The sequence below is a fragment of the Chiloscyllium plagiosum genome, chromosome 14 (assembly GCF_004010195.1).
Source record: "Chiloscyllium plagiosum isolate BGI_BamShark_2017 chromosome 14, ASM401019v2, whole genome shotgun sequence".
Classification (NCBI taxonomy): domain Eukaryota; kingdom Metazoa; phylum Chordata; class Chondrichthyes; order Orectolobiformes; family Hemiscylliidae; genus Chiloscyllium; species Chiloscyllium plagiosum.
In genome coordinates, this window is record NC_057723.1 from 50,469,172 (window position 1) to 50,496,766 (window position 27,595).

General features: G+C 40.4%; 1 protein-coding gene across 4 annotated transcripts in view; it reads left to right on the forward strand.

Annotated features, from left to right (window-relative positions):
• The window catches only part of htr4 (5-hydroxytryptamine receptor 4), a 200,867-nt gene that overhangs the window by 70,787 nt on the left and 102,485 nt on the right, over positions 1-27,595 (forward strand). For all 4 annotated transcript variants that reach the window (XM_043703786.1, XM_043703788.1, XM_043703790.1 and 1 more), the window contains one exon: positions 11,183-11,745. In XM_043703786.1, coding sequence (XP_043559721.1) covers positions 11,183-11,745 — 563 coding nt within the window. The remainder of the gene's footprint in view (positions 1-11,182; positions 11,746-27,595) is intronic.

A 27,595-nucleotide genomic window follows, 5' to 3' on the forward strand; every position in this document is an offset into this window, starting at 1 on the left:
TATGCAAAACTCATGAAAACCAAATATGCATTGTACTGAACATTATCTAGATCCTGAAAAGTATTTCTTCTGCTGGGTGCTGTTCTCTTAACTCTCAAATGGTCAAAATTTCAGTGAAGGAAAAGAAAACAGTACAATGACACACTGAACCTTTCCTTGAAACACAACGGTATTGGCATTAATGAATGGAAGGAATATGCTACGCATCATTCAAAATGGCAACAGCTTGTTCATTAAGCTGCTTCATGCTTTAACTGCAAATGGTCTTAGTGATGAGGCAAAATGTTGACAGAGAAGGAAAGAAAAGGAAACAAATCCAGATTACGCAGTCTCATGGGATGTCCAGGCCTATGATTTAAAGCTTTGCAGGTTGAGAATTAGCTTGTTCAGTCACATGAAGATCCCAGAAAAAAACCTCACAATTCTGAACAGACATGATCCTTGAATCAGAGGGATAACTAAGCACGATGGTTCTACACATTTTCAACTTTTTAAAATTAGGCTACTCATACATGATAGAGTATAAATTTTAATTAATTTTTTTTTTGCGTTAAACCTATTTTCTGCTCTATTAAGAAAGCAGCATCAGGTTGCTATTCTTCAATAAATTAACAAGAGCATTATAAGTGCAATTTTACACTGCCTGGTTGCACTAGTTCATGGCAGAATCGATGATTTGGAAATTGAATATGCAGAAACTTGAGTGAAATACCCTCCTGAAAAACAGTGCAGTGTTGAGTCTAGATTGCTGTTTGTGTCCAGTATGAAACCTTTGGCCCCTGTCTGATATTCCTATCCATTAAAGTCAATCTTTAATTGGGCAGCCAAATTGATAATGGGGGTTTTACAAATCCAATGGAGCTGAAAGTTCCACCCTGCAGTGTCATTTGTGGCAGGTAAGAAAGCTTTTTAGTTTGATTCAGACATCAGTGCATGATTTCACAACTTCATTGGAATTTCTAGCAGCCCTCCTGCCTAGAAGCAGCCGGGGACCAGTCGGTGTCTCCATAGAAACACAGGCTGCAGATCTCTTTGTATTGACAAGAAATTAGACAGCACTCTGCATATTGTATTCTCGGTCATGGCGGCTATAATGCATTTGGCTGATTTTTAAAACATTCACAATGTTATGTTCATTTAATAAGACTGTGCAGGCAAAATGGGCCAAATGGCCTTCTTTCATGCTGTGATTCCCTGATAACTACCATGACTCAACCATCTAACCGAGAGGATAAAGACAGGAGTTACATGGTGCCACCATCATTGCAAGTTCCTCTACAATCCACACACTGTCTTGAAGTATTCTTGTTCCTTCATTGTTGTTGGCTCAAAATCCTTGAACTCCTTACCTTAATAGCACCATGCATTTAAGAATATAGCTCACTACCACAGTCTGAAAGGAACTTGGGCTGGGTAACAACTGTTACCCTTGAAGCAAAATTTACTTCACATCATCAAACATTAAAAAAGAAAATCCAAGGTCCAGTGGAATAGTAACAGCCAGAATTGGCTTCTAAATATTGCCACCTCACTGAAAAGCTGCATATACCAGATCTTCACTCTCAGAGCACCCGCTCTAGTGGAAGTTCAGTAGTGACTGAACATCTGTGGAGAGCACAAATAGAGCACCTCCATGTCAAAGGCAAGCTCCCATGAAAGAAGGGCCACCTGAATCCATTCAAGACTGTTTTGTAAACAACTAACTACCTCCTGCCAAATTAGTTCTCTTGTTGTATGTAGCGACTATCGAGTAAAATAAAGGGAGGCATGTTATTTACACAAGGAGTTTTACAAAATAGGTTTGTTTCTGTTCAACTTGAACATTGTGATAATAAACTACAAAATATAATTACTTATATTAGATTCCTACAGTGTGGAAACAGGCCCTTCGGCCCAACTAGTCCACACCAACTCTCTGAAAAGTAACCCACCCAGACCCATTTCCCTCTGACTAATGCACCTAACACAATGGGCAATTCATCTGACCTGCCCATCTTTGGACTGTGGGAGGAAACCAGAGCACACCCACGCAGAGAATGTGCAAACTCCAGACAGACAGTCACCCGAGGCTGGAATTGAACCTGGGACGCTGGTGCTGTGAGGCAACAGTGCTAACCACTGAGCCACCGTGCCACCCCATGGCAAAGGCAAGCTCCCATGAAAGATGACAGACATTCATAAAAAAGTGCACAAGTTTGATGTTGCCACATTCAATAAGGCAATGCGTTCTGATACACCTTCCACTGGTCACTGAGGAGACTTCGATTAAAGGTTTGCAGATGCCGCTCGCTAGCAGCGATCATAAAGTGATTGAATTTTACATTCAATTCAAGATAGAGCATAGTGAGCTAAAGATTTATGTTATAAACTTAACGAAAGGCAATTATAAGTGTATGAAGACCAATTTGGCTAAACTGGAAAACTAGGTTCAATGGCAGGTCTGTAGGGATGTAATGGTAGACATTTAAGGACTGATTTAATATTAAGCTGCAAAGATACATTCTTGTGAGAAAGAAAGCATGAGGGGCATGGATAAGATAAATAGCAAAGTCTTTTCCTTGAGGTGGGGGAGTCCAGAACTAGAGGGCATAGGTTTAGGGTGAAAGGGGAAAGATGTAAAAGAGACCAAAGGGGCAACTTTTTCAAGCAGAGGGTGGTGCGTATATGGAATGAGCTGCCAGAGGAAGTGGTGGAGGCTGGTACAATTGCAACATTTAAATGCATTTGGTTGGGTATGTGAATAGGAAAGGTTTGGAGAGATTGGGTATATGAATAGGAAGGGTTTGGAAGGATATGGGCTGGGTGCTGGCAGGTGGACTAGATAGGATTGGGAAAATTAGTCAGCATGGACTGGTTGGACCGAAGGGTCTGTTTCCGTGCTGTACATCTCTATGACTCTATGACACAGCCTACAAGGCCATCTAGGAAAGTTAAAGATTTTATCAAATTAAAAGAAAAAGCATACCATTTTACAGATTAATAGAAGATTGGATAGAATATTTTAAGAAAGCAAGGAATGAGTAAAAAAAGGAAGGAGAAATTCAAGTATGGGAGAGAGAAAAACATCCTGATATATTGAAAAAGTAAAAGTTCCTACAAGAATTGAAAAAGATAAGGGTAACTAAAGTGAATGTTAATCCTCTGAAGGCTGAATCTAGGAAATTTATAATGGTAAATCAGGAAATGACAGATTAACTTAAATCTTTGCATCTATCTTCACTATAGGATTTAGAAATAGTGGGAATGGAGGTTAGGACAGTTGAATGTTCCTCCTGCAGAATGTGGGAGGTAAGGGTCACCACAAGAGTCCCTGCTGACTTCATCTGCAGGAAGTGCACCCAAGAGCAGCTCCTCGAAACCACGTTAGGGAACTGGAGCTGGAGCTAGATGAACTTCGGATCATTCGGGATGTGGAGGGAGTTATTGCAAGGAGTTACAGGGAGGTAGTCACAGGTCAGGTGCAAGAAAAAGGCAGATGGATTACAGTTAGAGGACAGAAAGGGAACTGGCAGGCTGTGCAGGGATCCCCTGTGGCCATTCCACTCAACAACAAATATACCGTTTTGGATACCATTGTGGGGGACGACTTTTTGGAACAGCTTGTCATGGAGCCCACAAGAGATGCTAAATGTCTTCAAGGCCGAGATTGATAGATTCTTGTTGTCTCGAGGAATTAAGGGCTACGGGGAGAACGCTGGTAAGTGGAGCTGAAATGCGCATCAGCCATGATTGAATGGCGGAGTGGACTTGATGGGCCGAATGGCCTTACTTCCACTCCTATGTCTTATGGTCTTATGGCCATTGTGGGGGACGACTTACTGGGGGTAAGCCATGGGGTACAGATCTCTGGCACAGAGTCTGTCCCTGTTGTTCAGAAGGGAAGGGGGGAGATGAGCAGAACATTAGTCACTGGGGACTCCATAGTTGGGGGATAGATACAAGGTTCTGTGGGAATGACAGAGACTCACGGTTGCCTCCCAGGTGCCAGGGCTCATGATGTCTCTGATCATGTTTTTGGGATCCTTGAGGGTGAGGGGGTGCAGCCCCAAGTCATGGTCCACATAGGTACTAACAACATAGGTAGGAAAAGGGAGGGGATTTAAGGCAGAAATTCAGGGAGCTAAAATGGAAGCTTAGTGCTAGAACAAACAGAGTTGTTATCTCTGGTTTGTTACCTGTGCCATGTGCTAGCGAGACAAAGAATAGGGAGAAAGAGGAGTTGAATATGTGGCTACAGAAATGGTGCAGGAGGGAGGGTTTTGGATACCTGGATAATTGGGGCTAATTCTGGGATAGGTGGGACCTCTACAAACAGGATGGTCTACATCTGAACCAGAAGGGTAACAATATCCTGGGGGAGAAATTTGCTAATTCTCTTCGGGAGGGTTTAAACTAATTCAATAGGGGGATGGGAATCTAAATTGTAGTTCCAGTGTCCAGGATGTCCAGAGAGTAGTGAGGTTAGAAATGAGGTCTCAATGTCGCAAGAGATCACCAGCAAGCAGGAAGGTGGTTTGAAGTGTGTCTACGTCAATGCCAGGAGCATCCAGAATAAGGTGGGTGAATGTGCAGCATGGGTTGGGACCTGGGACTTCGATGTTGTGGCCATTTCGGAGACATGGATAGAACAGGGACAGGAATGGTTGTTGCAGATTCTGGGATTTTGATATTTCAGTAAGAACAGAGAAGATGGTAAAAGGAGGGAGGTGTAGCATTGTTAGTCAAGGATAGTATTACAGTGGCAGAAAGGACATTTGAGGACACCTTTACTGAAGTAGTATGGTTGAGATTAGAAACAGGAAAGAAGTTGGGAGTTTTCTATAGGCTTCTGAATAGTTACAGAGATGTAGAGGAAAGGATAGCAAAGATAATTCTGGATTAGAGCTAGAGTAACAGGATAGTGGGGACTTTAATTTTCCAAATATTAACTGGAAATACAGTAGTTCGAGGACTTTAGATGGGTCAGTTTTTGTCCAATGTGTGTAGTATGTAGATAGGCCAACAAGTGGCAAGACCACTTTGGATTTGGTACTGGATAATGAACCCGGCCAGGTGTTAGATTTGGAGGTAGGTGAGCACTTTGGTGATAGTGTCCACAATTTGGTTATGTTTAATTTAGTGATGTAAAGAAATAGGTATATAAAGCAGGGCAAGAGTTATTGCTAGGGGAAAAGGCAATTATGATGCAATTTAGCAAACTTTAGGATGCATAGGATGGGGAAGGAAACTGCAGGGGATGGACACAAGTGAAGTGTGGAGCTTATTCAAGGAACAGCTACTGCGTGTCCTTGATAAGTATGTACCGGTCAGGCAGGGGGGAATTAGTCGAGCGAGGAAGCTGTGGTTTACTAAAGAAGTTGAATCTCTTATTAAGAGGATGAAGAAGGCTTATATTAGGATGAGACATGAAGGTTCGGTTAGGGCGCTTGAGAGTTACATGTCAGCCAGGAAAGACCTAAAGAGAGAACTAAGAAGAGCCAGGAAGGGACATGAGAAGTCGTTGGCAGCTAGGATGAAGGTAAACCTTAAAGATTTCTATAGGCATATCAGGAATAAAAGAACGACTGGAGAAAGATTTGGGCTAATCACGAATAGTAGTGGGAAGTCATGTGTGGAGTCCAAAGAGATTGGAAAGTGCTTGATGAATATTTTTCTTCTCTATTTACACTGGAAAAAGACAATGTTGTTGAGGAGAATACTAAGATATAGGCTACTAGACTAGATAGGATTGAGATTCACAAGGAGGAGGTGTTAGCAATTCTGGAAAGTGTGAAAATAGCTAAGTCCCATAGGCCAGATGGGATTTATCTTAGAATTCTCTGGGAAGCCAGAGAGGAGATTGCAGAGCCTTCGGCTTTGATCTTTATGTCCTCACTGTCTACAAGAATAGTGCCAGAAGACTGAAGGATAGCAAATGTTGTCCCCTTGTTCAAGAATTGGATTAGAGACAATCCTGGTAATTATAGACTGGTGATCCTTACTTCAGTTGTGGGTAAAGTGTTGAGAAAGGTTATAAGACATAGGATTTATAATCATCAAGAAAGGATTAAGTTGATAGGGATAGTCAACATGGTTTTGTGAAGGGAGGTCATGCCTCACAAACCTTATTGAGCTCTTTGAGAAAGTAACCAAACAGGTGGATGAGGGCAAAGTGGTTGATTTGGTGTATATGGATTTCAGTAAGGCATTTGATAAGGTTCCCCATGGTAGGCTATTGCACAAAATATGGAGGCATGGGATTGAGTGTGATTTAACAGTTTGGATCAGAAATTGGCTAGCTGAAAGAAGACAGAGGGTGCTGGTTGATGGGAAATGTTCATCCTGGAGTTCAGTTACTATTGGTGTCCCACAAGGATCTGTTTTGGGACCACTACTATTTGTCATTTTCTATTAATGACCTAAGTGAGGTGTAGAAGGATGGGTTAGTGAACTTGTGGATAACACTCGGGTCAGTGGAGTTGTGGATAGTGCAGAAGGATGTTGCAGGTTACAGAGGGACATAGATAAACTGCAAAGCTGGGCTGAAAGGTGGCAAATGGAGTTTAATGTGGAAAAGTGTAAGGTGATTCACTTTGGAAGGAGCAGGAATAAAGAGTACTGGACTAATGATCAGATTCTTGGTATTATAAATGAGCAGAGAGATCTCTGTGTGCATGTATGTAGATCCCTGAAAATTGCCACCTATGTTGATAGGGTTGTTAAAAAGGCATACATTGTGTTAGCTTTTATTGGTAGAGGGATTGAGTTTCGGAAACATGAGGTTATGCTGCAGTTGTACAAAAGTCTGGTGCAACTGCACCTGGGAGTACTGTGTACAGTTCTGGTCACTGCATTATAGGAAGGATGTGGAAATTTTGGAAAGGGTTCAGAGGAGATTTACTAGGATGTTGCCTGGTATGGAGGGAAGGTCTTATGAGGAAAGTCTGAGAGACTTGAGACTGTTTTCGTTAGAGAGAAGAAGGTTGAGGGGTGGCTTAATTGAGACATATAAGATAATCAAAGTTAAAAATCACACAACACCAGGTTATAGTCCAACAGGTTTAATTGGAAGCACACTAGCTTTCGGAGCGATGCTCCTTCACCTGATGAAGGAGCATCGCTCCGAAAGCTAGTGTGCTTCCAATTAAACCTGTTGGACTATAACCTGGTGTTGTGTGATTTTTAACTTTGTACACCCCAGTCCAACACCGGCATCTCCGAATCAAGATAATCAAAGGGTTAGATAGGGTGCACAGTGAAAGCTTTTCTCGCTGGATGGTGATGGCTAGCACTAGGGAACATAGCTTTAAATTGAGGGGTGATAGATTGAGGACAGATGTCAGAGGTAGTTTCTTTACTCAGAGAGTAGTGGAGCGTGGAACACACTGCCTGCAACAGTAGTAGACTTGCCAATGTTAAGGGCATTTAAATAGTCATTGGATAAACATATGGATGAAAATAGAATAGTGTAGGATAGATAGGCTTCAGATTGGTTCCACTGGCCAGCGCAACAGTGAGGGCCGAAAGTTGTACGGTACTGTGCTATTATGTTCTATGTTCCATAAATAACATCTCAAAAATAGTGGTAAATCAAGGTGATTCTTAATCCAGGATGAATGAAGTGGCAAATGAAATGGTAAATGTACTGGTTTCAATTTTCCAAAATTCCTTGGATTCTGGAAAAGACACATCAGATTGGAAAACAGTGAATATAACACATATTTTTAAGTTAGGATGGAAGGAGGAAACTACAGACCAGTTAGTTATATCTGTCATGACAAAAATGCAAGAAGCTATTCCTGACGTCATAGCAGGGCACTTAGAAAATCTTAATGTAATCAGACAAAGTCAACATGGTTTTGTGAAAGGGAAATCAAGTTTGACTAATTCACTAAAGTTATTTGTGGAAATAGCAATCAACATGGGTAAAGGAGAACCTATAGATGTGGCGTACTTGAACTTCCAGAAAATATTTGGTAAGGTGCCCTGTCAAAAAGTACTGCATAAAATATGAACTTATGGTGTTGGGAGTAACATATTAACGTGTGTAGAGGATTTATCAGCTAACAGACAGGAGAGTTAATTTTGGCTTGCCAAGATTCAAAGAGTGGAGTGCCAAAGAAATCAGTACTGAAGCCTGAGTCATTTACAAGGCTGCTCAGTTTGCTGATGGCTGAAAGATAGGTAGGACAGTAGACTGTGAAGCGGACACAAGGAGTATGCAAAGGGAAATAGATAGGTTAAATGAAGGACAAAAAATTTGGCAGATGGGGTATAATGTGAGAAAATGTGTGCTTGTCAACTTTGGCAGGCAGAATGGGAAACAGTATATTATTTAAATGGAGAGAAACTGACGAATGCTGTCATGCAGAGGGATTCAGTTGCCCAGATATATGAATCACTAAAAGGTCAAATAGAGTCACATCAAGTGAATAGAAGACAAATAGAGTGTTGAATTTATTGCAAGGAGAATGCAATATAAAAGCATAAACATTTTACACCAGTTGTAGAGGGCACAACACTTGCAGTGTTCTGTACAGTTTTGATCGTATTTAAGAAAAGACGAATTAAGAAAAAGATATAACTGAGTTGGAAGACCTTCTGAGAAATTCACAAAACTGATTCTTGTGATGAAGAGATTAACTATGAGGACATATTGGACAAGCTGGACGTGTATCTATTGGAGTTTAGAACAATGAGAAGTAATCATACTGAGAGGTAATCATACTGAGAGGTAATCATATTGAAACACAAAAGATCCTGAGGGAACTTGATACTGAAAGGATGTTTCCCCTTACAGGAGAGACTAGAATTCAATTTTAAAATATATTTTATATAAGATGGAGATAAGATTTTTTGTTCACTTGGAGGATCATGAATATATGGAACTCTATCCGCTAGCGTGGTGCAGGCAGGGTCATGGTTTTACTTTAAAGGCAGAGTTAGATAGATTTTTGGCAAACAAGAGATTCTAAGGGTAAAGGGGATAGACAGGAAAGAGCCGCCATGATCTTATCAAATAGTGGAGCAAGCTTGAGTGGTCTAGTCTTGCTCCTGATTAACATGCTCAGAGAATGTAGGTCATCAAGATGCTGTCCTCTGTTTACCTTTGTATTCCCCCAGCCCCCAAAACTCTTGATCCTCTTACACAAACATCTGGTGCATTCCTTTTTCTTTGACTCACAGTTAATAATTGTTCATCAAGCTGCTTAAGCCCTGCATGTCCTCTTTACTTGCCTCTTCATTTCTTTATTCCTTTAAGACACTCCTTAACATCCACTTCTTCAATCACTCCTTAACATCTCCTTTAGCCTTTTATTTATTTTTATATCTGCTACTTGCTTTGAAACTATATTTACACCTGAATATCAAGACAAGTCCTCTGAGCTTTGAAATTATATCCCTATGCTCATCATTTTCTTTGCATGGATGGAAGCTGGTCTTTGCCACAAGGTCTTGTTTGTGTTTCTCCCTAACATAGTTTACCATCCCATCTACAGTCTGGTCATGAAACAGGTTGTATTTTGCCATCAGATAGACACTTGTGACTTCAGTACACAGTCCCATGCTGAATTCTTGGATATTTTTGAGCAAGTTGTGTATTTCAGAAGTGCAAAAGGATTTCGAGGTTTGTTACAATAAACTGTCATTTTGCCATTACTGCCAACAAACCCTGCCTCTCAGACTGAATATGTAACAATGCCCCTTGCTTTACTGAAAAATTGTAATAAGACATGCTTTTCACCTCTTTCTTTACACCAGATAAATGTCTTTTTCAAAAGTTATTTGGTCCAAATCAGGAGCAATGTCACTCTGGTTCTACAATGTTTTAAAAATTCAATGTGACACAACATATGTTTATTTTCTATTCTCCCATAACATTTTGAAGGAAGTCTCTTCGTACTGCATATGGTTGCATTGATGCTGGGCATCCTCTAATCATTGACTCATATAATTATTTCTCACCTCTTAGTAATATGTTAGAAATGAAGCTTGGGCACAAATAGAAGGTGTTCCTTCACTTAAAAGGTTAGGTGCTTTTGCTCTTGCTCTGAGTTGTTTTGAATCATTTGATTGTAACACAGATGAAAAGAAGAAAAGTAGCTGTGCCTATTAAAATTCTCTATACTCACTGTGCCCTTTGTTATGGATCGGGCCAAACACTCTGCAAATATATCAAAGAAATAGCTTAGACCCTAATTTGTTATCTTATTTAAAGGCAAGTGTAAGGTGCTGGGCTCAAGGTATAATTTGATTTGTCACACTTGAAGCAAAATACACTTTATTCTTATATCCAGTTAAAACACAAGTAAAAGAATAAAAGATAACTTTAACTCTATTGAAAATAGGATAATAGATTATTTAACTGCCAGACGGTAACTGTTCCAATACAGTAACATGCCATAAACACACCCTTGGCAAAAGCAAAGTTAGTAAAACAGATTGTCACACATATGATTCTGGCAGCAGAAAGAGAACTCCAGCTTTTTGCTGTAACAGAGATAAAGATGTAGCAGCTTCCACAACCAGCTTCAAAGCCCCAGAAACTGCTGAAAGCTAAACTTAAACCCTGGTTGTGTGGGGGCCTGACTCCACCCATCCATGCTACTTTTTTTGTTCCAACTATTCAAAACAAAAACCCAAGGCCTAATAAGCTATTTATTCTATTGGCTTTGACCAGACTGCTCTTCACCTATGGCTCAAAACCTCTCTTCCAGAAAGAAAACAGGACAAAATGCACCCTTTAAGTCATAGTATTGTCACACTTTACACTCTACAATAGCTGGATAAGGAGCTGAGAAAACCTGCTGCATTTCTGTACATATTGATCAGTTATTGTTTTTAAAATTGGGACAAAATTAAAATGTTACCAAGGGAATAACAATTCTATCTTAAAGAGTCAGTTTTCTTAATTCTTTTTACATTTTTAGCAAAGCCATTCGCTTGAATTCTGTGAAATTACATTTGTAAACCTTTCACAGTATGTTCTAATATTGCTGATTCTAGCACAATAATATCCATGAAGATCTGCTATTTCTTGAACAGTTTATCAAATGAGTGAAGGTTATTACATATTTATTTTTTAAATTGATAAGTGATAAATCAACATTTTCTCAAGGAAATATATTTGTTTTGATATATTTGTTTATTTTTAAATGCATAATATAGCAGGACCTTCTTTTATCTTTCTCTCCCTTTACAGGTAGAAGAAAGAAAATCAAGTATTGACACAAACATAACAAAATGTATTTTCATGGTGAACAAACCCTTTGCCATAACATGTTCAGTTGTAGCATTTTACATACCTCTTCTCTTAATGGTTCTGGCATACCAAAGGATATATGTGACAGCCAGGGAGCATGCACGACAAATTGAAATATTGAAACGTGCAGGAACCTCAACAGACTCTGGACAACAAACTGATCATCAAGGCAACCACAGAATGAAAACTGAAACAAAAGCAGCTAAAACCTTGTGCATTATTATGGGATGTTTTTGTCTCTGCTGGGCTCCATTTTTCATCACAAATATTGTGGACCCATTTATAAACTATTCAGTGCCAGAACAACTATGGACAGCCTGCTTATGGCTTGGATACATTAATTCAGGGTTCAATCCATTTCTGTATGCTTATCTGAACAAGTCCTTCAGGCGTGCCTTCCTGAGAATTCTGTGCTGTGGTGATCGATACAGACGATCGTCTTTACTGGGGCAGACAATACCATGCTCCGCGACAACAATTAATGGATCAGCTCATGTATTAAGGTAAGTGTTCCATATTAAATTTGCTTTTAAATTAGTCCTAATGGAATGGATCAAACAATTTCACTGTTAGCTGAAGGCCCAGATTTATGATCCTGGGAAATAGCCTTTTAGTTTGCATATCCGGTCGTATTTCATTACATAAAGTTCAATTTAGGACATGACAAAACAAATTGTGTGAGCATTTATCCATATTATGAGTGGTGTCTGAACAGGCAGTTGAGGGAAGAACATTAGGGAGTTTTTCCTCCTGTTAAGTGCGTGTTTTCAAATTAAATATTAACAACAGAAATGCATTACCTGGCATATCTTCCATCATTTACAATTTGACAATACTGGGTAGCAGAAATATCATTCCTTTCTTGGCAATCAAGAGTATTGAAGCAGTGGGGAGGAGAGGATTTAAAATTTAGAGTAACAAATTGATTGTACAAAAACAATTAGTAACTGAAAAAAGACTCACAAACCTTAGAGTAGACTTTTCTCAGCTCTTGGGCAATGGCAACAAATGTAGGAAAATGTCACAAAATTGAAAATAAAATATGCCTTGAACTCAAGGGATTGAAGCTTGAAATTCCTCCCTCCTATCTCAAGAAACTAAATGCAGACAATCCCTGACTTGAAACTTGGAGTGGTCACTTGACTGATGGAGATAGTCATTTGCCTTTGTGGGCCTCTATTTCAATGTCCCTTCATCCATGTGTCCTTGATAGCTCCACCAACAGCATCCTCCTCTACCCTTCAGCTACCGAAGTCAGCATCAGCAAACTGCCAGCTTTATCATATTCCCATGGCTGACCTCAGACCAATTCAGAATCCACTTCCCTTTTCCACTTCAGTCTGGATCTCCGTTACACCTTTTGGCTTGTTTGCTTCTGTCGGGTCGCGTTGTGCACGAGGACAAACAACCAACTTATGCATCTACAGAAGATGGATCTTTTGGCCCTTAGCTCCATTTCATATTGCTCACTCACTTTTCACCTAATTGGAGGGTGCGGACCTCTCTGGGCTTCATATAAGCAAAATACTGTGGATGCTGTTGATGTGAAACAATCAGAGAAAATGCTGGAAAAACTCAGCAGGTCTGGTAAAATCTATGGAGCGATAAACAGAGTCAGTATTTTGAGTTTGGCATGACTCTTCTTCTTGGAAGATGGAATATAACGGAAAATGTGAGGCTATGCACTTTGACAGAAAGAAGAGAGGAACTAGGTATTAATTAAATAGAGAGATGCTTCAAAAAAATTGTCCATAAATCACAAAAATCTAACATCCAAGCTTAGTAGATAACAGGGAAGGCAAATGGAATGTTGGATTTTATGTAAAAGGGACTGGAGAATAAAATAAAACAATGTAAAACACTCCTTAGGTCATACCTGAAATACTGTGAACAGTGTTGGTCCACTTATCTAAGGAAACATACATTGGCATTGGATGCAGTCCAGAAAAGGTTCATTATGTTGATCCCAGGTATGGAGGGATTGTCGCATGATTTGGACAGATGTCTACTCATTGGAGTTTAGAAGAATGAGAGACAACCTTATTGAAGGTAAAGAACTTTGGGGGACTTAATAGAATAGATGTGGAAAGGTTGTTTTCACTTATTGAAGAGTCTAGCATCAGAGGTCATAATCTAAGAGTAATGGGTGACCCATTCAATAGAGATGAGGAGGAATTTCTTCTTTCAGAGGATAATGAACCTACGGAATTCTTCACCTCAGAGGGGTCTCGAGACATGATCATGTAATATATTCAACCTGATAGGAAAGAGAATTTTAGCATTAGAATTAGTTCTATTGTCACATGTAATAAGTGAGTACAGTGAAAAGTCTATAGGTTGCCATTTACAGTGCCATCCTAGGTACAAACGTACCTAGGTACAGCTTCTTCAGTTACTGTTTTAATCAGAAGTGAATGAATCAACAGATATGGGGAAAAGCCAGGAAAGTGGAATTGAGGATGATCAGATTAACTATGATCTCATTGAATGAAATAGCAGACTCGATAGGCTGAATGGCCTACTTCAATCCTTTATCTTAAGGCCTTATGGTCTTATGACACCTGATAAGCATATGTAGGAGTCCTGTTGCCTTTCTTAAGTGGTAATATCCTGAAAAAAAGCCTCTAAATTTATATTGGATCAAAGGGTCAGATTTAGTTTAGGAGGTTGTTTTTTTCCAATTTCTATTTTGATCATTTAGTGAGGAACTAGCGTTTAAAATGTCATGGTGGGATGAGTGGTGAGCTGAAACATCTTAACTTGCATTGCTAATGCTGATAGGTCATTGTATTTCATGGTGTATTTGTATATTATAGACTGAATCTCAACAGAAATTGGCTAAATGTCAATTTTGTGGAGTTTCATGGAGGGTTTCTCTCCACTCAGAGTGTTTTCTGATGTGATTGTCATAAGCTTAAGAACCATGTCCCTGTGTGGTGCCCCTGTTGTCTAATGCTAGCCCTATTCTCCCAATTCACCACAGGCAGAAGTATTTCCCACAGTTAGGATATCCCAGGATCCCTGGCAATGTTGCCATCTTTAAAAAGCTGTTGTGAACTTGGTAAAAGTACTGTCAGTCCTGCATGGTTTGTGACATTTGACCAAATGTAGTGCATCAGAGGAAAGTGATACCCTGGTTTGCAGACAGCGACATGGATGTCCTGATTTGACAGGATGATGCAGAGGAGGTCCATCAGCTCCACCCTGTCCTCTCTACCCCCCCATCCTTCTCCTCACGAGAAACACCAGAGGAGTCCAAGTCACCAGAACCTGCCAGCCTAGTCTGAGGTTGCAATCCAGGTCAGAGCTGTGTTATCCATCTCAAAGAACACCAGTCAGTGGGGGAAAGCAATGATCTTCTTTGTTCTGACACAGTAAGTACTATCAACATCTGTCTGCTTCCTCACACTCACTCTGTCTCTGCTACTGCATCCACTTCCTACAAAGATTCATGTACTGCCACTCTCACAGTTGCATGTAACATGCTTCACTTGCTACCACCCACCTCAAACCCCCACACTATGAACTCTTCCTGTCCTCCACACTGCCTACTCACTTTTTAAGGGAAACCTCACCACCTATCCTTCACCTGGACCAACATTAATAGCTATGCCATCTCCTTTCATCTTACTTAATTTCTCCCTTTTACTCATTTCAGGGGAAAACACCCCACAATAAGGCAGAAAGAGCCAAGACAGGTGGTGGGGTGACCAACATTTGGCTACTTACCCCTTATAAGGACAGAAAGCTGACATTGACCACCTTGATTGGTCAACTGTCCTTGCACAAGCATCTGAGTTGATATCAGAGGTTGCCCTTAACTTACTGAGCCATGACCCCTGACTGAACTTGACATGACTAAGGACCACACCCCTTCGACGCTGAGTCACGTCCATTATGTTTGCCATGTATGCCCACCTTTTGACTACTGACAATCATGACAAGATTCTTGGCCATATATCTGTACTTGCAAGGCAAGACTGAAGTAATGTGAGCCTTTTACCTCTGCCTAAGAAACCAATGCACAAAAGGGCAAGGCAAAGCAGAGATGCTGTGAGCATTCAAATAGGCTCAAGGTGAGTGAGCTCCAAGAGAGTGAACTAGCAGCCCTGAAATGTAACCTGATCCAATCCATGATCTTGGAGTCTGTCCCTTGTGAACAGTGTCCTTGAAGCAGCATTGCAATGTTAAGTGCCAGTGCATTATTGCACTAAAGTGTTGATATTTGCTATACGTGGATCGGACATTTGCCATGAGGGTGTGGTGAAGTTGGTACATGTTGGACGCCAATATCCATGGACATTGGGTGTTTGCAGTCACTGCCCATTAAGAGCAGATGATATTGTCATCAGGCGCTGGTACGAACTGTCCAGGATGGAGCTCCAGAGGAGCAAGTGGTGAGCTGGAGCTGCCAGGTACCTGCTGTCAGGAATTCTCAGCATCTATTTTCTATTTGGCAGGTGGTTAAATCAGAGACTGTATATTAATGAGGTGAGATTAAGTAATAATTAGGAATAATAATTGGCAATAATCCCTGCCCCTCACTAGCTAGAATCTAGTCTTGACATCTGGAACTTGGTTGGAACGAGTGAATTTTCAGTCTTCATATTGAGAAGGACCTTGCTTGATGTCTCATCCAATTTTCCAAAATGTCTCGCTATAGCCCATGTCATACAGGTCCTGGAAAATTTCTATGCTCTGGTGTATGTGATTATCTTTACAATTCGACATCATCTTATTGAGAGCAGTTAAGGATAAGCAATAAATGTTACTCTTGCCAGGGATACCTACATATTATGAACAAATAAGTTTTAACATCATAACTTCCTATCAGCTACTAGCCAGGTATTAGCCAGAGAAAAAAGTGCCTGGAAAGCCCTGCATTCTTATCGAGTATACAAACGTCCTGGATTGATGGGTCTGGTTAACGTGGAACTACCACTGAGAATTCCTCAAATTGTATCAGGGCCAATAGGAAGCTCAATATATAGATACATCTAATACTCTGTAAACATTACTTCAGAAGATTATTATTCTGCAGTTAGCGAGTTTTAAAAACATTCTGGGCTGCTATCAATTTCAAATAAAGGGTACTTCTTTTAATAATTGAAAATTATTTTGCAAAATAGATATGCAAATAGACTAACAATGCAAAGTGCTTTTCTGCCGATTCTGTGAGTTTGTTCATTTTAATGTCTGTTAACAAAAATATATTTTCAGTGCTGTTGAGGTCTCAGTGGACAGCCACATTCAAGAGAATGAAGATTGGGCTGAGCATGCTGTGGCAAAAATTCACCAACCTGTGTTGTTTTCTTGAATGCTAATTTACTCATTCATTAATTTGAAAATATGTGAATTTGTATGCCATTATTGATATTTAATTGGTGTTATACTTTAATTGCATGCAATGTGACATTTGAGTTAAGACTGATAATTAAGATGAATGGTGTTGTGATAACTGAAATAATCATGAGAAGTTAATAGAAAATGTAACCTCATGTATTCTTAAAGATGGAAAGACCATTTTAGTTTTTTTTCAGAGATAAACAGTCATAATCATGATGAGTCAATAAACTAATTGCCTATCATTTCGAAAGAGTATAAGTGATAACAATAGGCCAGACATACCAAACATCAATCATTCTGAGTGGCAGTCATGAATTGGCTTCATTCCTCCCTACTGCAGTCATTTTATGCTCAACCAGAACTGTACTAATATAGGGACCTGACCTGAACTCTGATCTTATCTTATCACCATGCAGAGATGTATGTAACTTGACCTACCTAGCTGGATCTTTTATCAGGAAATGTACAATCCCTGCAGAACAGTCGAGAACAACATGACAGATGGTCAACAAGGCACCATTATTTGGAACAGAGAATTATAATTCAGAAGGCACAAGGCTCTTCTAAATTTGTCATCAATGCCCTTGAATTGTTAACGCTTAGTTTTTATAGAAAACGCTTGATCCAAACCAATTGCCAGCACAGATTTCAGAATCCACAGGTACTAATATTTTTTTAATTTTATTTTGATAATATATTCATTTTTTAAAGTTTCAAACTATGTGATAGATCCACAGTATATATCAACTGAATTGAAAAAAAGTTAGACATACCTTGGATAAAAATTTCACATTTTGTTTTATTGAAGGGCCTGTTGCCAAATAACATGCTCAACACTGCTGAGTTTCTTAACCGCTACACTGTCAATATTTTCTGTTCTGATTTACACAATTGCCTATAAGATATTATACATTTTGATAGCACTGTGCTTGCCAAGGAGATGTTTAATACACCTTCAGCCAATTCCAGTCTATCATAGAAAAAGCTGAAAGTCCAAGCCTGAAGAATGTGGATGATACACTTTCAGGGACAGACTTTCCTGATTTGTTTTTTGCCATGGGAAATCTCTTTATCCAGGTGCAGAGGACATTGACATGCTTGCTGCCTCTGATTTCTGGACCTCCTGGGCTCTGGAAGTGGGTTGCACAGAGAGGTTGGCAAAGCCAAACTTGGAGCTGGTGGGCACAGGCTTGAATGTTGTGGCAGGGTCTTGAGAAACTTACTGTAGCCTGATAAATTAAAAAGGATCACTCCACGACCCTGATGAGATTTGGAAAGGTATGAAGGCAAATGTATTTTTAAAAATCATCAGACTTGTGTTTCCATTGCTTCTTGGATTTGTTCCCAGTTGCTTCTCTGCTCCTCTGACTGGCAAGTAGTAGGGCTCACTTATTGTACCATCATTTGAGGTTTCACTAACCAGGGACCAGAAAATTGGTGAAAGGTATGGTGACCATCATTCACTCTAAGGGAGAATCTTTAAAATAGAAAGCAAAGGGCACAAGAGATGTGTCTTAATGTCTTTTACCCTTTCCCCCTTGTTTGACAAGGAAGAAAATAAGTGAGTAAAGTACAAATCAACTATATTACCAAAACTAGGATGTTGCCAGGACAAGCAGAGTAACATTCTGATCGATTTAATGTAACTGTGGGCATGGAATCATCCAAATAATTCTCACAATTTCATCTTAACATTGAATTTAAAAATGCCTGTGAATCCCTGCTATCCAATGGCACTACGTTAATGAAAGCATTATAATTTTAAAAGACTTGCTTTGGGGCTTTTACAGGTCAATTCAGAAACTGCTTCTCAAAAACATCACAAGCTATTTGCTTTGAATTACTCTGGAGAGGCACTATAATAGTCTGATCAGTTCCACTGAGTTTCCCCCGGCAAGTACCCCAGTTGTGCAGTCTTGACATGATCATCAGCCTGCTTCATACAGATTTATTTATTTCTGGAAAATGAAATGTGGTCCGGGGATCAGCTAGTAACCAAGCAGCTGTTTCTGCTTATATCTGTTCCTAAAAGACCTCTTGAGGAAATTCAGCAATGTCGTGTCTAGTGTGCAAGTCAACATCCTTTGTCACATTTCAGTAAGGTGGGTAAACAAAAATCTTTTGCAGTTAATTGGCTCAAATCATATATTCTTAAACTGGCAATAATTCGATACTGATCAGGTACAGAAACCACAAATCAAAGGTGTGGGAAGTATTTAGATAAAATTACAATAATTTCAGGAAACTATTGTTACTGTTAAAATTGAGTTTTCTGTGTTTAAAATACCTGTAGTTTCACAATGGCTTGCATCTTTGAGAGCCTTTGGGCTTGAGCTTGTAGGATGAGACAGCCAATATTGACAGCTGAAGAAAATCAGAACATGCAATAGTCAGCTAGCAACACAACCTACAACTGCCAGCATTCTACATTCTGCAAGCACAGCTGGGAAGACTCTCTTCATGAGTCAATGTGATTCTCGGCAAGTGATATGCTTAGAAGCTGGAAATGCAGCTACAACGGAATAGAGTCTTTGCTTGAATAAACGATTTTAAACAATAATGTAAAAGAGGAACATGGGCATCTTATTTTGAGGGAGGTTTGCACAGAAAATCTCCTACTTTTTGTTATTGGAGCAGGAGTGTATCTTTCTATCTTTATCTTAAAGCGAGACAAAGAAATGGAGACGAACACATCTGCACAAAAGGGAGAAAGAAATAAAACAATTCTGAGAAAACCAGATTCTTGCATTTGCTCACACCTCTTATGGAATACATACATGGAGGGAAGAGACAGGTGAAAAGCAGTGGCACTGGCTTTCTCATTCTTGAACTCGAACAATGCAACTTGTGATCAACTGTAATTAGGGCATATGACTTGGTGCAGGGAAAATTGCCAAGGAGCTACAGGAAAATGGTTGAAATTTGAAAGAGTTGTGGGAGATCCTTTTCTCACAAACTAGTCATTTTCTTCTCTCATCAGGACTTCAAACTGATTAGCCATACATTTAAAATGCTTTTTGACAATTAAGGACAGTTACAGCCAGTTATGATAAAAGCAGTCAGCACAAAATCAACGGGCACCATTTAAAGTGCGGATTAAATTGCTGGTTATTGAAACATGCATCAGTGATACAATCAGTCAGGAGAAATGAATACTTCTTTTGCCTCAGTGTCATTTGAGACAAGAGGAACATTGGCAGTTTAAAATTTACAACAGATTCTGTAGTGATTGGAACAAGGTCAGTCAGATGGACATCTCAGAATATGATGGGGTGGCATGGTGGCTCAGTGGTTAGCACTGCTGCCTCATAGCGCCAGCCACATGAGTTTGATTCCAGCCTCAGGCAACTGTTTGCGTGGAGAAAACACATCGTCCCTCTGAACAGTTTCTTCCCATAATCCAAAGATTTAGGTGGGCTGACCATGCAAAATTGCCTATCGTGTTCAGGGATGTGCAGACTAAATGGGTTAGCTGTGGGAAATGCAGGGTTACAGGGATAGGATAGGGGCATGGTTCTGGGTGGGTTGCTCTGTAAAGGGGGTGATGTGGACTCGATGGGCTGAATAGCCTGCTTCCACACTGTAGGGAGTCAATGTGTTCCCTGATTTGGACTGTTAACCTGGCCCAAACAGGGAGTCTTAGGTGATAGAAATCAACAGACGTGTCAGGGATTCTGTTCACTCCTGGAAGCTGGTTCTGAGCTACCTGGGTCAGTGTCATGTTCTATGCACCTGTAAATAAAGATTGTCTTGGTGACAGGATACCAGCCATTGTAGAGTTATTTCAGTGGCACTGTCAGTGGGATTAATGATGTGACCATGCAAAAATGTCTACTAGCTGAAGCGCGCTGACCTTCAAACACACTAGAACTGGCTTTATCATTAGAAAATGCAGCAAGTAGACCTTATGAGTTACAAGGTACTCCGACAGAAGTGGATACCCTCACCAGATCAGTTGAGCTTGGGCAATAGCACTTGAGTGAAGGCGTAGCCTCAGTCAGGACATATCTGAACAGAAGGACTCTAGGTCAGCCCACAGCTAAACCCCAAAACAAAGCCAAGCCTCGACTAAACAATTAAACTTTACACGAGGATTCCAGTCAGCAGACCATTGTAGTTGCTGCCAGTATGAAGACTCAAGACAGCAAAACTGTCCCACTGGGCCTGAATTGAGTAAGAGAACTCACAGGCCAGTATCCAGGACAATGCACACCCTGGGAAGTTTGCCCACAGCTGGTTTGGAAGTTAAATTGCTTAGCAACATCCAAATCAGAACCAATCAAGGTAAACCACTGTTTAAATGGTCAGCCAGTTCTTATAGAGGCTGATACTGGTGCGGCTGTATCACTGATTGTGGTGCTCACATGCAATGCCTCCCCATATAATATCAGGGTAGTGTTGACACCGATGGCCCAGTGGAGAGGAGCACCCAATAGTCTATGTTTTTCAGATTTTGTCTGATACCGGACAAAGATATGCCCAGATAGAAAAGGAATGTTTGGCGGTCATCATTGGTGTAAGAAAGTTCCATCAATACCTTTATGGATGTAAATTTGTAATAGTAACAGACCTCAAACCCGTGCTAGGGCTACTTAAAGAGAACAGAGCTGTGCCACCCATAGCTTCAAGTCGAAATCAGTGGTGGCCTGTTATTCTGTGTGCATACAATAACAAGTTGGAACATCATCTAGGCGGCCACGGGCCTTGAGCTGCCTTCCACTGGCAGATACACCACCAGTGATGGCATCGCTAGAAGAATCCGCTCTGATTTTAAACTTTAGACCATAAGACATAGGAGTGGAAGTAAGGCCATTCAGCCCATCGAGTCCATTCTGCCATTTAATTATGACTGACGGGCATTTCAACTCCACTTACCCACACTTTCCCCGTAGCCCTTAATTTCTTGTGGGATCAAGAGTTTATCAATCTCTGCTTTGAAGGCATTTAACATCCCAGCCTCCACTGTGCTCCGTGGCAATTAGGACTTTCAGGCCACCTTCTGGTCAACACTGACAATATCATGCCATGGACACAAAAAGATCCTGCCCTGTAAAAAACTAAAACAGCTGGTGTGATGGGGGTGACAGAAGGGTCATCACAGTCAGTGTTAAAATCTTTTTGGACCTGGAGAGACCAAATCACCATACAGGATGGCACATTATCATTAGCAAGAGTGATTGTTCTGAGCAAAAACCACTGCCAGATATTGGCTGAACTGCACTAGGGTGCTCCAGAGGTCTCCAAAATGAAGATGTTGGTGAGAAGTTATGTGTCCTGGGCAGGTTTGGATGTAAATATAGCCGCATTGGTGGGACAGCCTCCAGCATGCCAACAAGGACAAAAATTACCATTATCTGCTCCCCTACATTCACAGAAATGATGGTTATGTGTTGACTATTGTGGCCCTTTCATGAGCTGTATGTTTTAGTCATTGTGGGTGCCCATTCAAAGTAGTTGTACATACATAGAGTTTATTTGTCAAACACAGGGATGACAACTAAAAAGCTGAGAACATCTTTTGCAATGTACAGACTCCTAGAGGTGTTGGTCACAATCAATGGGCCACGATTTACCAGCGGGAAATTTGAGTATTTCCTAAAGTCTAATGGCATTTGTCATGTAAGGACAGCTCCATTGACCAATAGTCTGGCAAAAAGAGCAGTCCAAACTTTGAAGGCAGGCTTAAAGAAACAGTCTAAAGCTTTACTCGATACCAAACTGTCCTGGTTCCTTTTTGATTATAGGGCCACATCTCACACAGCTACCAAGATAGCTCCAGCAAGAAGACTCCACACCAGGTTAAACCTCATCTTTTCAGATCTAGCAGGGAAGATGAAACAGCATCAGGATCACCAATGTTGAACACAGGACTCCATTAAGCAAGAGAGACAGTTTACTTCAGGGGATGAAGTTTGTTGTGGGAACCATTAGAATGGCCCTGCATGGATAAGAGGCATGTTTGATGTGAGGTCAAGTCCCGTGATATACAAAGTTCAGGGAGGAGAGGTGGTCCTGAGCAGGCATGTAGACCACAGAAAAGCTGCAACCTCACAAACAGGCAGGAGCATTACATACCCGGCCCCTCAGAACATCCAGCATGGCTGCCTGAACCCATGGGTTCTCCACCTCTGCCTAGCATCACAGAAACCTCTGCAGACAAGATGGACACAGCCGATGTTGCAGCTTCAACGCCGTTTCTGCCTGGAGAAAGAGATTAATTTGTTCTGAGATGCTAAGGGCATAAGAGGTGGGCTGCATTCTGTAATATGCCACAAGTATCCAAGGTAGTGTCAGAGGAACCAGACCTGCTGCGAAAGTTACCCAGGAGAAATTAGAGGAGAAAGAATGTGCTGACATCCCAGGACTTAGATGGGGATCGATGCAGTGATTGGAAAAAGGTCAGCCAGGTGGACCTCATAGAAAGTGAGTTCCCTGACTGGGGCTGTTAACCTGGTCCAATCAGGGAGTCCTGGCTAACAGATATAAACAGGAGTGTCAGGGGATCTGATCATCTTGGAACCAGCTCTGAACTCAGTGACAGGTATTGTGCTTATGTAAATAAAGGGTGACTTGATGAAGGGATATTGGCCTTCATGACATTATTTCAGATTATTTCCTGTAAGTAGAGAAAACAATGTGGAAAATGGAATGTAGGATATAATATCACTTTTATTACAAATCTTTGATTAGGGAATTGGTTTGTTCAGTTGGCTGGGTGGCTGGTGAGTGACGTCAGCATTATGTTTTCTGTTCCGTCCCAGCTAAAGTTACTTGGAAGGACTCCCCTTCTCATCCTTACCAGAGGCCTGGTCACCTGCCGGTTAAACCACCATCATTCATCTCTCTATAATGAGAGAGTGACCCCATGGTCTAATGGGACTATGGCAACTTAACCTTTACTGTCTACTGTACAATTAACTTCCTTTCTCAGACTGTATCTTCTGGCTTACCGTGAGTGAGAACACAAGAGATTGACCAACATTTATCAATCTGTTATGTATAATATTTACAAAGTTTTTTCAAGGCTACAGGAAAGTAATTCTATCGCATTTAGATGTTCATGTTCTGTACTATTTCATAATTTCCTGCACTTTTCTTTAAATTATACTTAATATTAAACTTAACTTCCAGTACTCTTGGCTCTAGATAGCACTATTGTTCTACTAAGCTTCATTTCTTAGGCACATTCTTCATGGGGACCCTGCTGTCAATAATCTTTATTTATACTTTCATGTTCAGAAAACTCATCTGCCCATATGACAAGCCCTCAATGTAACTTTAATGATATTACAGTGGAGGGGTGGAATGGAGGAATGAAATAGGAGAATGGGGCCTGATATTCAGCAGTCAGAATTCACTAGTACCATATTCCTGCCAACAGAAGAAGCCAGCTTACTTTGGGAGAGGGGACCTGGGACATTGTTCCTTTCTATTATAATAACTTTGCAGTGATTGGAATGAGGATGGCCATGTGGATCTTGTTCAGTATGAGATCCCTGATTGGGGCTGTTAACCTGGGCAAATCAGGACGCTCTGGCTGAGAGATATAAACAGGTGATTCAGAGAGTCTCCTCACTCTAGGGACTGGCACTGAGCTAGCTGGTCAGACTCCATGTACTGTGCATGTGTAAAAAAAAGGCGGCAAGGTGACAGAATACCAACCTCTGTGCAGTTAATATTCAGAATATTATATCATTCTTCAAGTGTCATGGCTCAATGATAGGATTCTCACCTCTGAGTCAGATGGTCAGGTTTAAGTTAAACTCTAGAGTTGAGTAAAAAGCTAGACCCACCTCTAGTGCAGTAGTGAGGATGTGCTGTCAGAATTGCCACTTTTGGATGTGAAGTTTAATTTATTCCCTCCGTTGGGCATATGTAAACAATCCCATGGCACTATTCCAAAGAAGAGCTAGGGAACTCCTAGTATCCGAGTCAACATTTATCCCTCAAATAATATCATCATGATTGGTCACCTGACTATTAACATGTCCTCTTTGTGTAAACTGTTTGTTCTAATTACTACTTTACCTAAGTAGTCAGGGTGGCATGGTGGCTCAGTGGTTAGCACTGCTGCCTCACAGCGCCAGGGACCTGGGTTCAATTCCTGCCTTGGGTAACTGTCTGTGTGGAGTTTGCACATACTCCCCGTGTCTGCATGGGTTTCCTCCAGGTGCTCCGGTTTCCTCCCACAGACCAAAGATGTGCAGGTTAGATGAATTGGCCTGCTAAAATTGCCTGTAATATGAGGTGTATTTTTCAGGGGTAAATGTAGGGGAATGGGTCTGGGTGAGTTCCTCTTCAGAGTGTCGATGTAGACTTGTTGGGCTGAAGGGCCTGTTTCCACACTGTAGGGAATCTAAGAAGAGACACTGTTAAAGAGCAGTATTTTGGGGCTTCCAGGATTTTATGAGAGGTGCTGTCTTTCATTTTTCTAGCATGTCAGTGCCAGTTTCATTTTAAATTTCAAATGTAAGTTCAGTTGCACAAATAAATTTCAGATCCTTTATCAACTCCATATTTTGCTTTTATGAGGTATTTGTTCCCCGACATCATTGATGATCTTCTCTAATGTTGGAGTGGATAAAAGACATGGAGCAGAATTTTCACCGTTTTCAGCCACATAGGCAACAGTGAGAATATTGGGAAAATACAACAAAAATGGGAAAAAAAGATCAGCAATGTCAAAAAAGAATTTCCAATTTTCCCCTTGCTGTTTATATAGTAAGTTCTGAATCTCACGAATGAGCAGTGACTATCTTATTTCTACTCATTTGTCTCACATTATTATCCAAACTTGCCTGATTTCAATGCAGCTTCCAATTCTCCTCTCCTTCCATGAGAAACTAGACTGCACCAATTTCCAACATGAACGTCAGACCAGGTACATGCAACAGCAGCATGCCACTTGCTATTCCAGGCCTTCAACCTTCTCCTCAGCAAGAAAAGCACTGAACTTTCTTCCATCCTACTGTCCACCAGCACCTCCACAATCCCTGTCAGTGAATTAATGTGATTACTTATTTTTCTGTGTCATCTTCTTCAGGATAATTGTGTAGGATCACAGTGTGAAGGTTAGTTTCTCGTTTTCAGTGTCTAAAATGCTGTGGTGCTGGAGGTTAAGCATGGTGCCAGTGGTATGAACATCACAAAGTCCTGACAGCGGTGAGGATTTCCACCTCTCCTCCTTCATGATTCCATGAAGCAGCTAATGGAGAGGCCGGTCACAAAATGAATAAGCTGAAGAGCAAAATATTGTGTGAAAGAAACCAACATGGGCCATGGCAGACCTGTTCCATGAATCTGACTCGAAGAAACACTTTTCCAAAGAATGGGAATATTCAACCCTGAATGTTTTTCTTTTCTGTGCTCTATTTGGTAGTCAGGGGTCCTTAGATCATGTGACAAAATGACAGTTTGGGCAGTTCTAATGCTTACCCCACATTTAGAATAACTAAGTATCACAATTTAGAGAGGGCTTCTGATGAATGGGATTTCCACTTACCTGAGCAGTGTTATTCTCTTCCTCTAACTTGTGCCTTTCTGCGGCACAGAGTTTTTACTCTTCCTTCTTACTGACTCAATCTCTTTGACACCAATCTCTTGATCTCTTTTCCATCCCTTAGCTTAAACTATTTTCTGAAGTTTATTGTAAACAAAAGTGACAAGTATATACAACTGTATTGCTTCCTCTTTCACACACATTATCATATTTTTATTTTGACATTTTATTTTTCCAAAATTATTTAAAGATACGCTATTGAGTTCAAAGTGCTGATTAATCTGATGTGCTATCCACATACCCTACGGTATTACAACATTAAACAAAAATACCAAGTCCAAACCAAGCATGTTTTTTGAGTAAATGCTTGAGTGTAGTCATTAAAAGACTCAAGGGCATTCAATTAATCCAGTATAATTTTCATCTTCTGAAAGATAAAATTTAAAATATTGAACTTTGTTTAAATCCTTATGTTTTAATTAGGCAGTAGCTGGATTGTGCAATCACTGGGCAATATGTTCACTATAAAGTTAAAATTTATGTGTGTCATGAAGCATGACATCATTAGTAATGAACAAACCAATAACCTGGCACCAACTTTTAAACATCCACATGGCGCCAACTTCACTGGCAAGGCCAGCATTTCTGTCCTCTTCTTTACTACCCTTGAGAACTGATGGTGAGCTAACTCCTTTAAGTCCATTTTCCGTATGATGTCATTGCTTGTTGTGACCAGACCCTGGGTAACATTCCCCAATTCATTACGGTTCCAGTGTGGGTACCCAAAACTGTCAAGCTCCCAATGAGGGGAACCCAAGCTATTTCCCCTTCTTTATTCATCTACCTCCTCAGTTGGTTGCAAGAATATTGATTTAAATGATCCTTTCTCTTGTGGATAACATTCTCTCAGACCAAGTGAAACTGTTTGAAGAAGTGGCTAAGCTTGTTGAATTTAAAAAGTGCTCGTATTAATTACACAAAATCAGTAATGCTCATGCTATACTCACATGTAAAATGAGGTTAAAAATCACACAACACCAGGTTATAGTCCAACAGGTTTAATTGGAAGCACTAACTTTCGGAGCGCTGTTCCTTCATCATATGGTTGCAGTGTCCCAAGGGTTGTTAATAGTCAGTTATTTGATCTTTAATTTTGCATTTTGGTTAAGATTCCGTCATTCTAATTACTTTCAACTGATTGAATTCCAGCGTTTAGGGTAAGCAAGAGAGTCCTTTTATGGACCTGTATCATTGTGTCTTGCTTCAAGCTCGTTGACTTTTAGCTCTGAGTGAGAGTCAACAATTGACAATGGTTTCATGGTTATCATTAGACTCTTAATTCCAGATTTTTAAAGAAATTCAAATCCACTAGTTGCCATGGTAGTACTTGAGCTAAATCCCCAGAGTATTATGTGGATTGCCAGATTGCTTGTGCAGTGATAATGCCATTATGCTATTGCCTCCCTAATATACTAATAGCATTATCAAATATTTAACCAAACCAACCT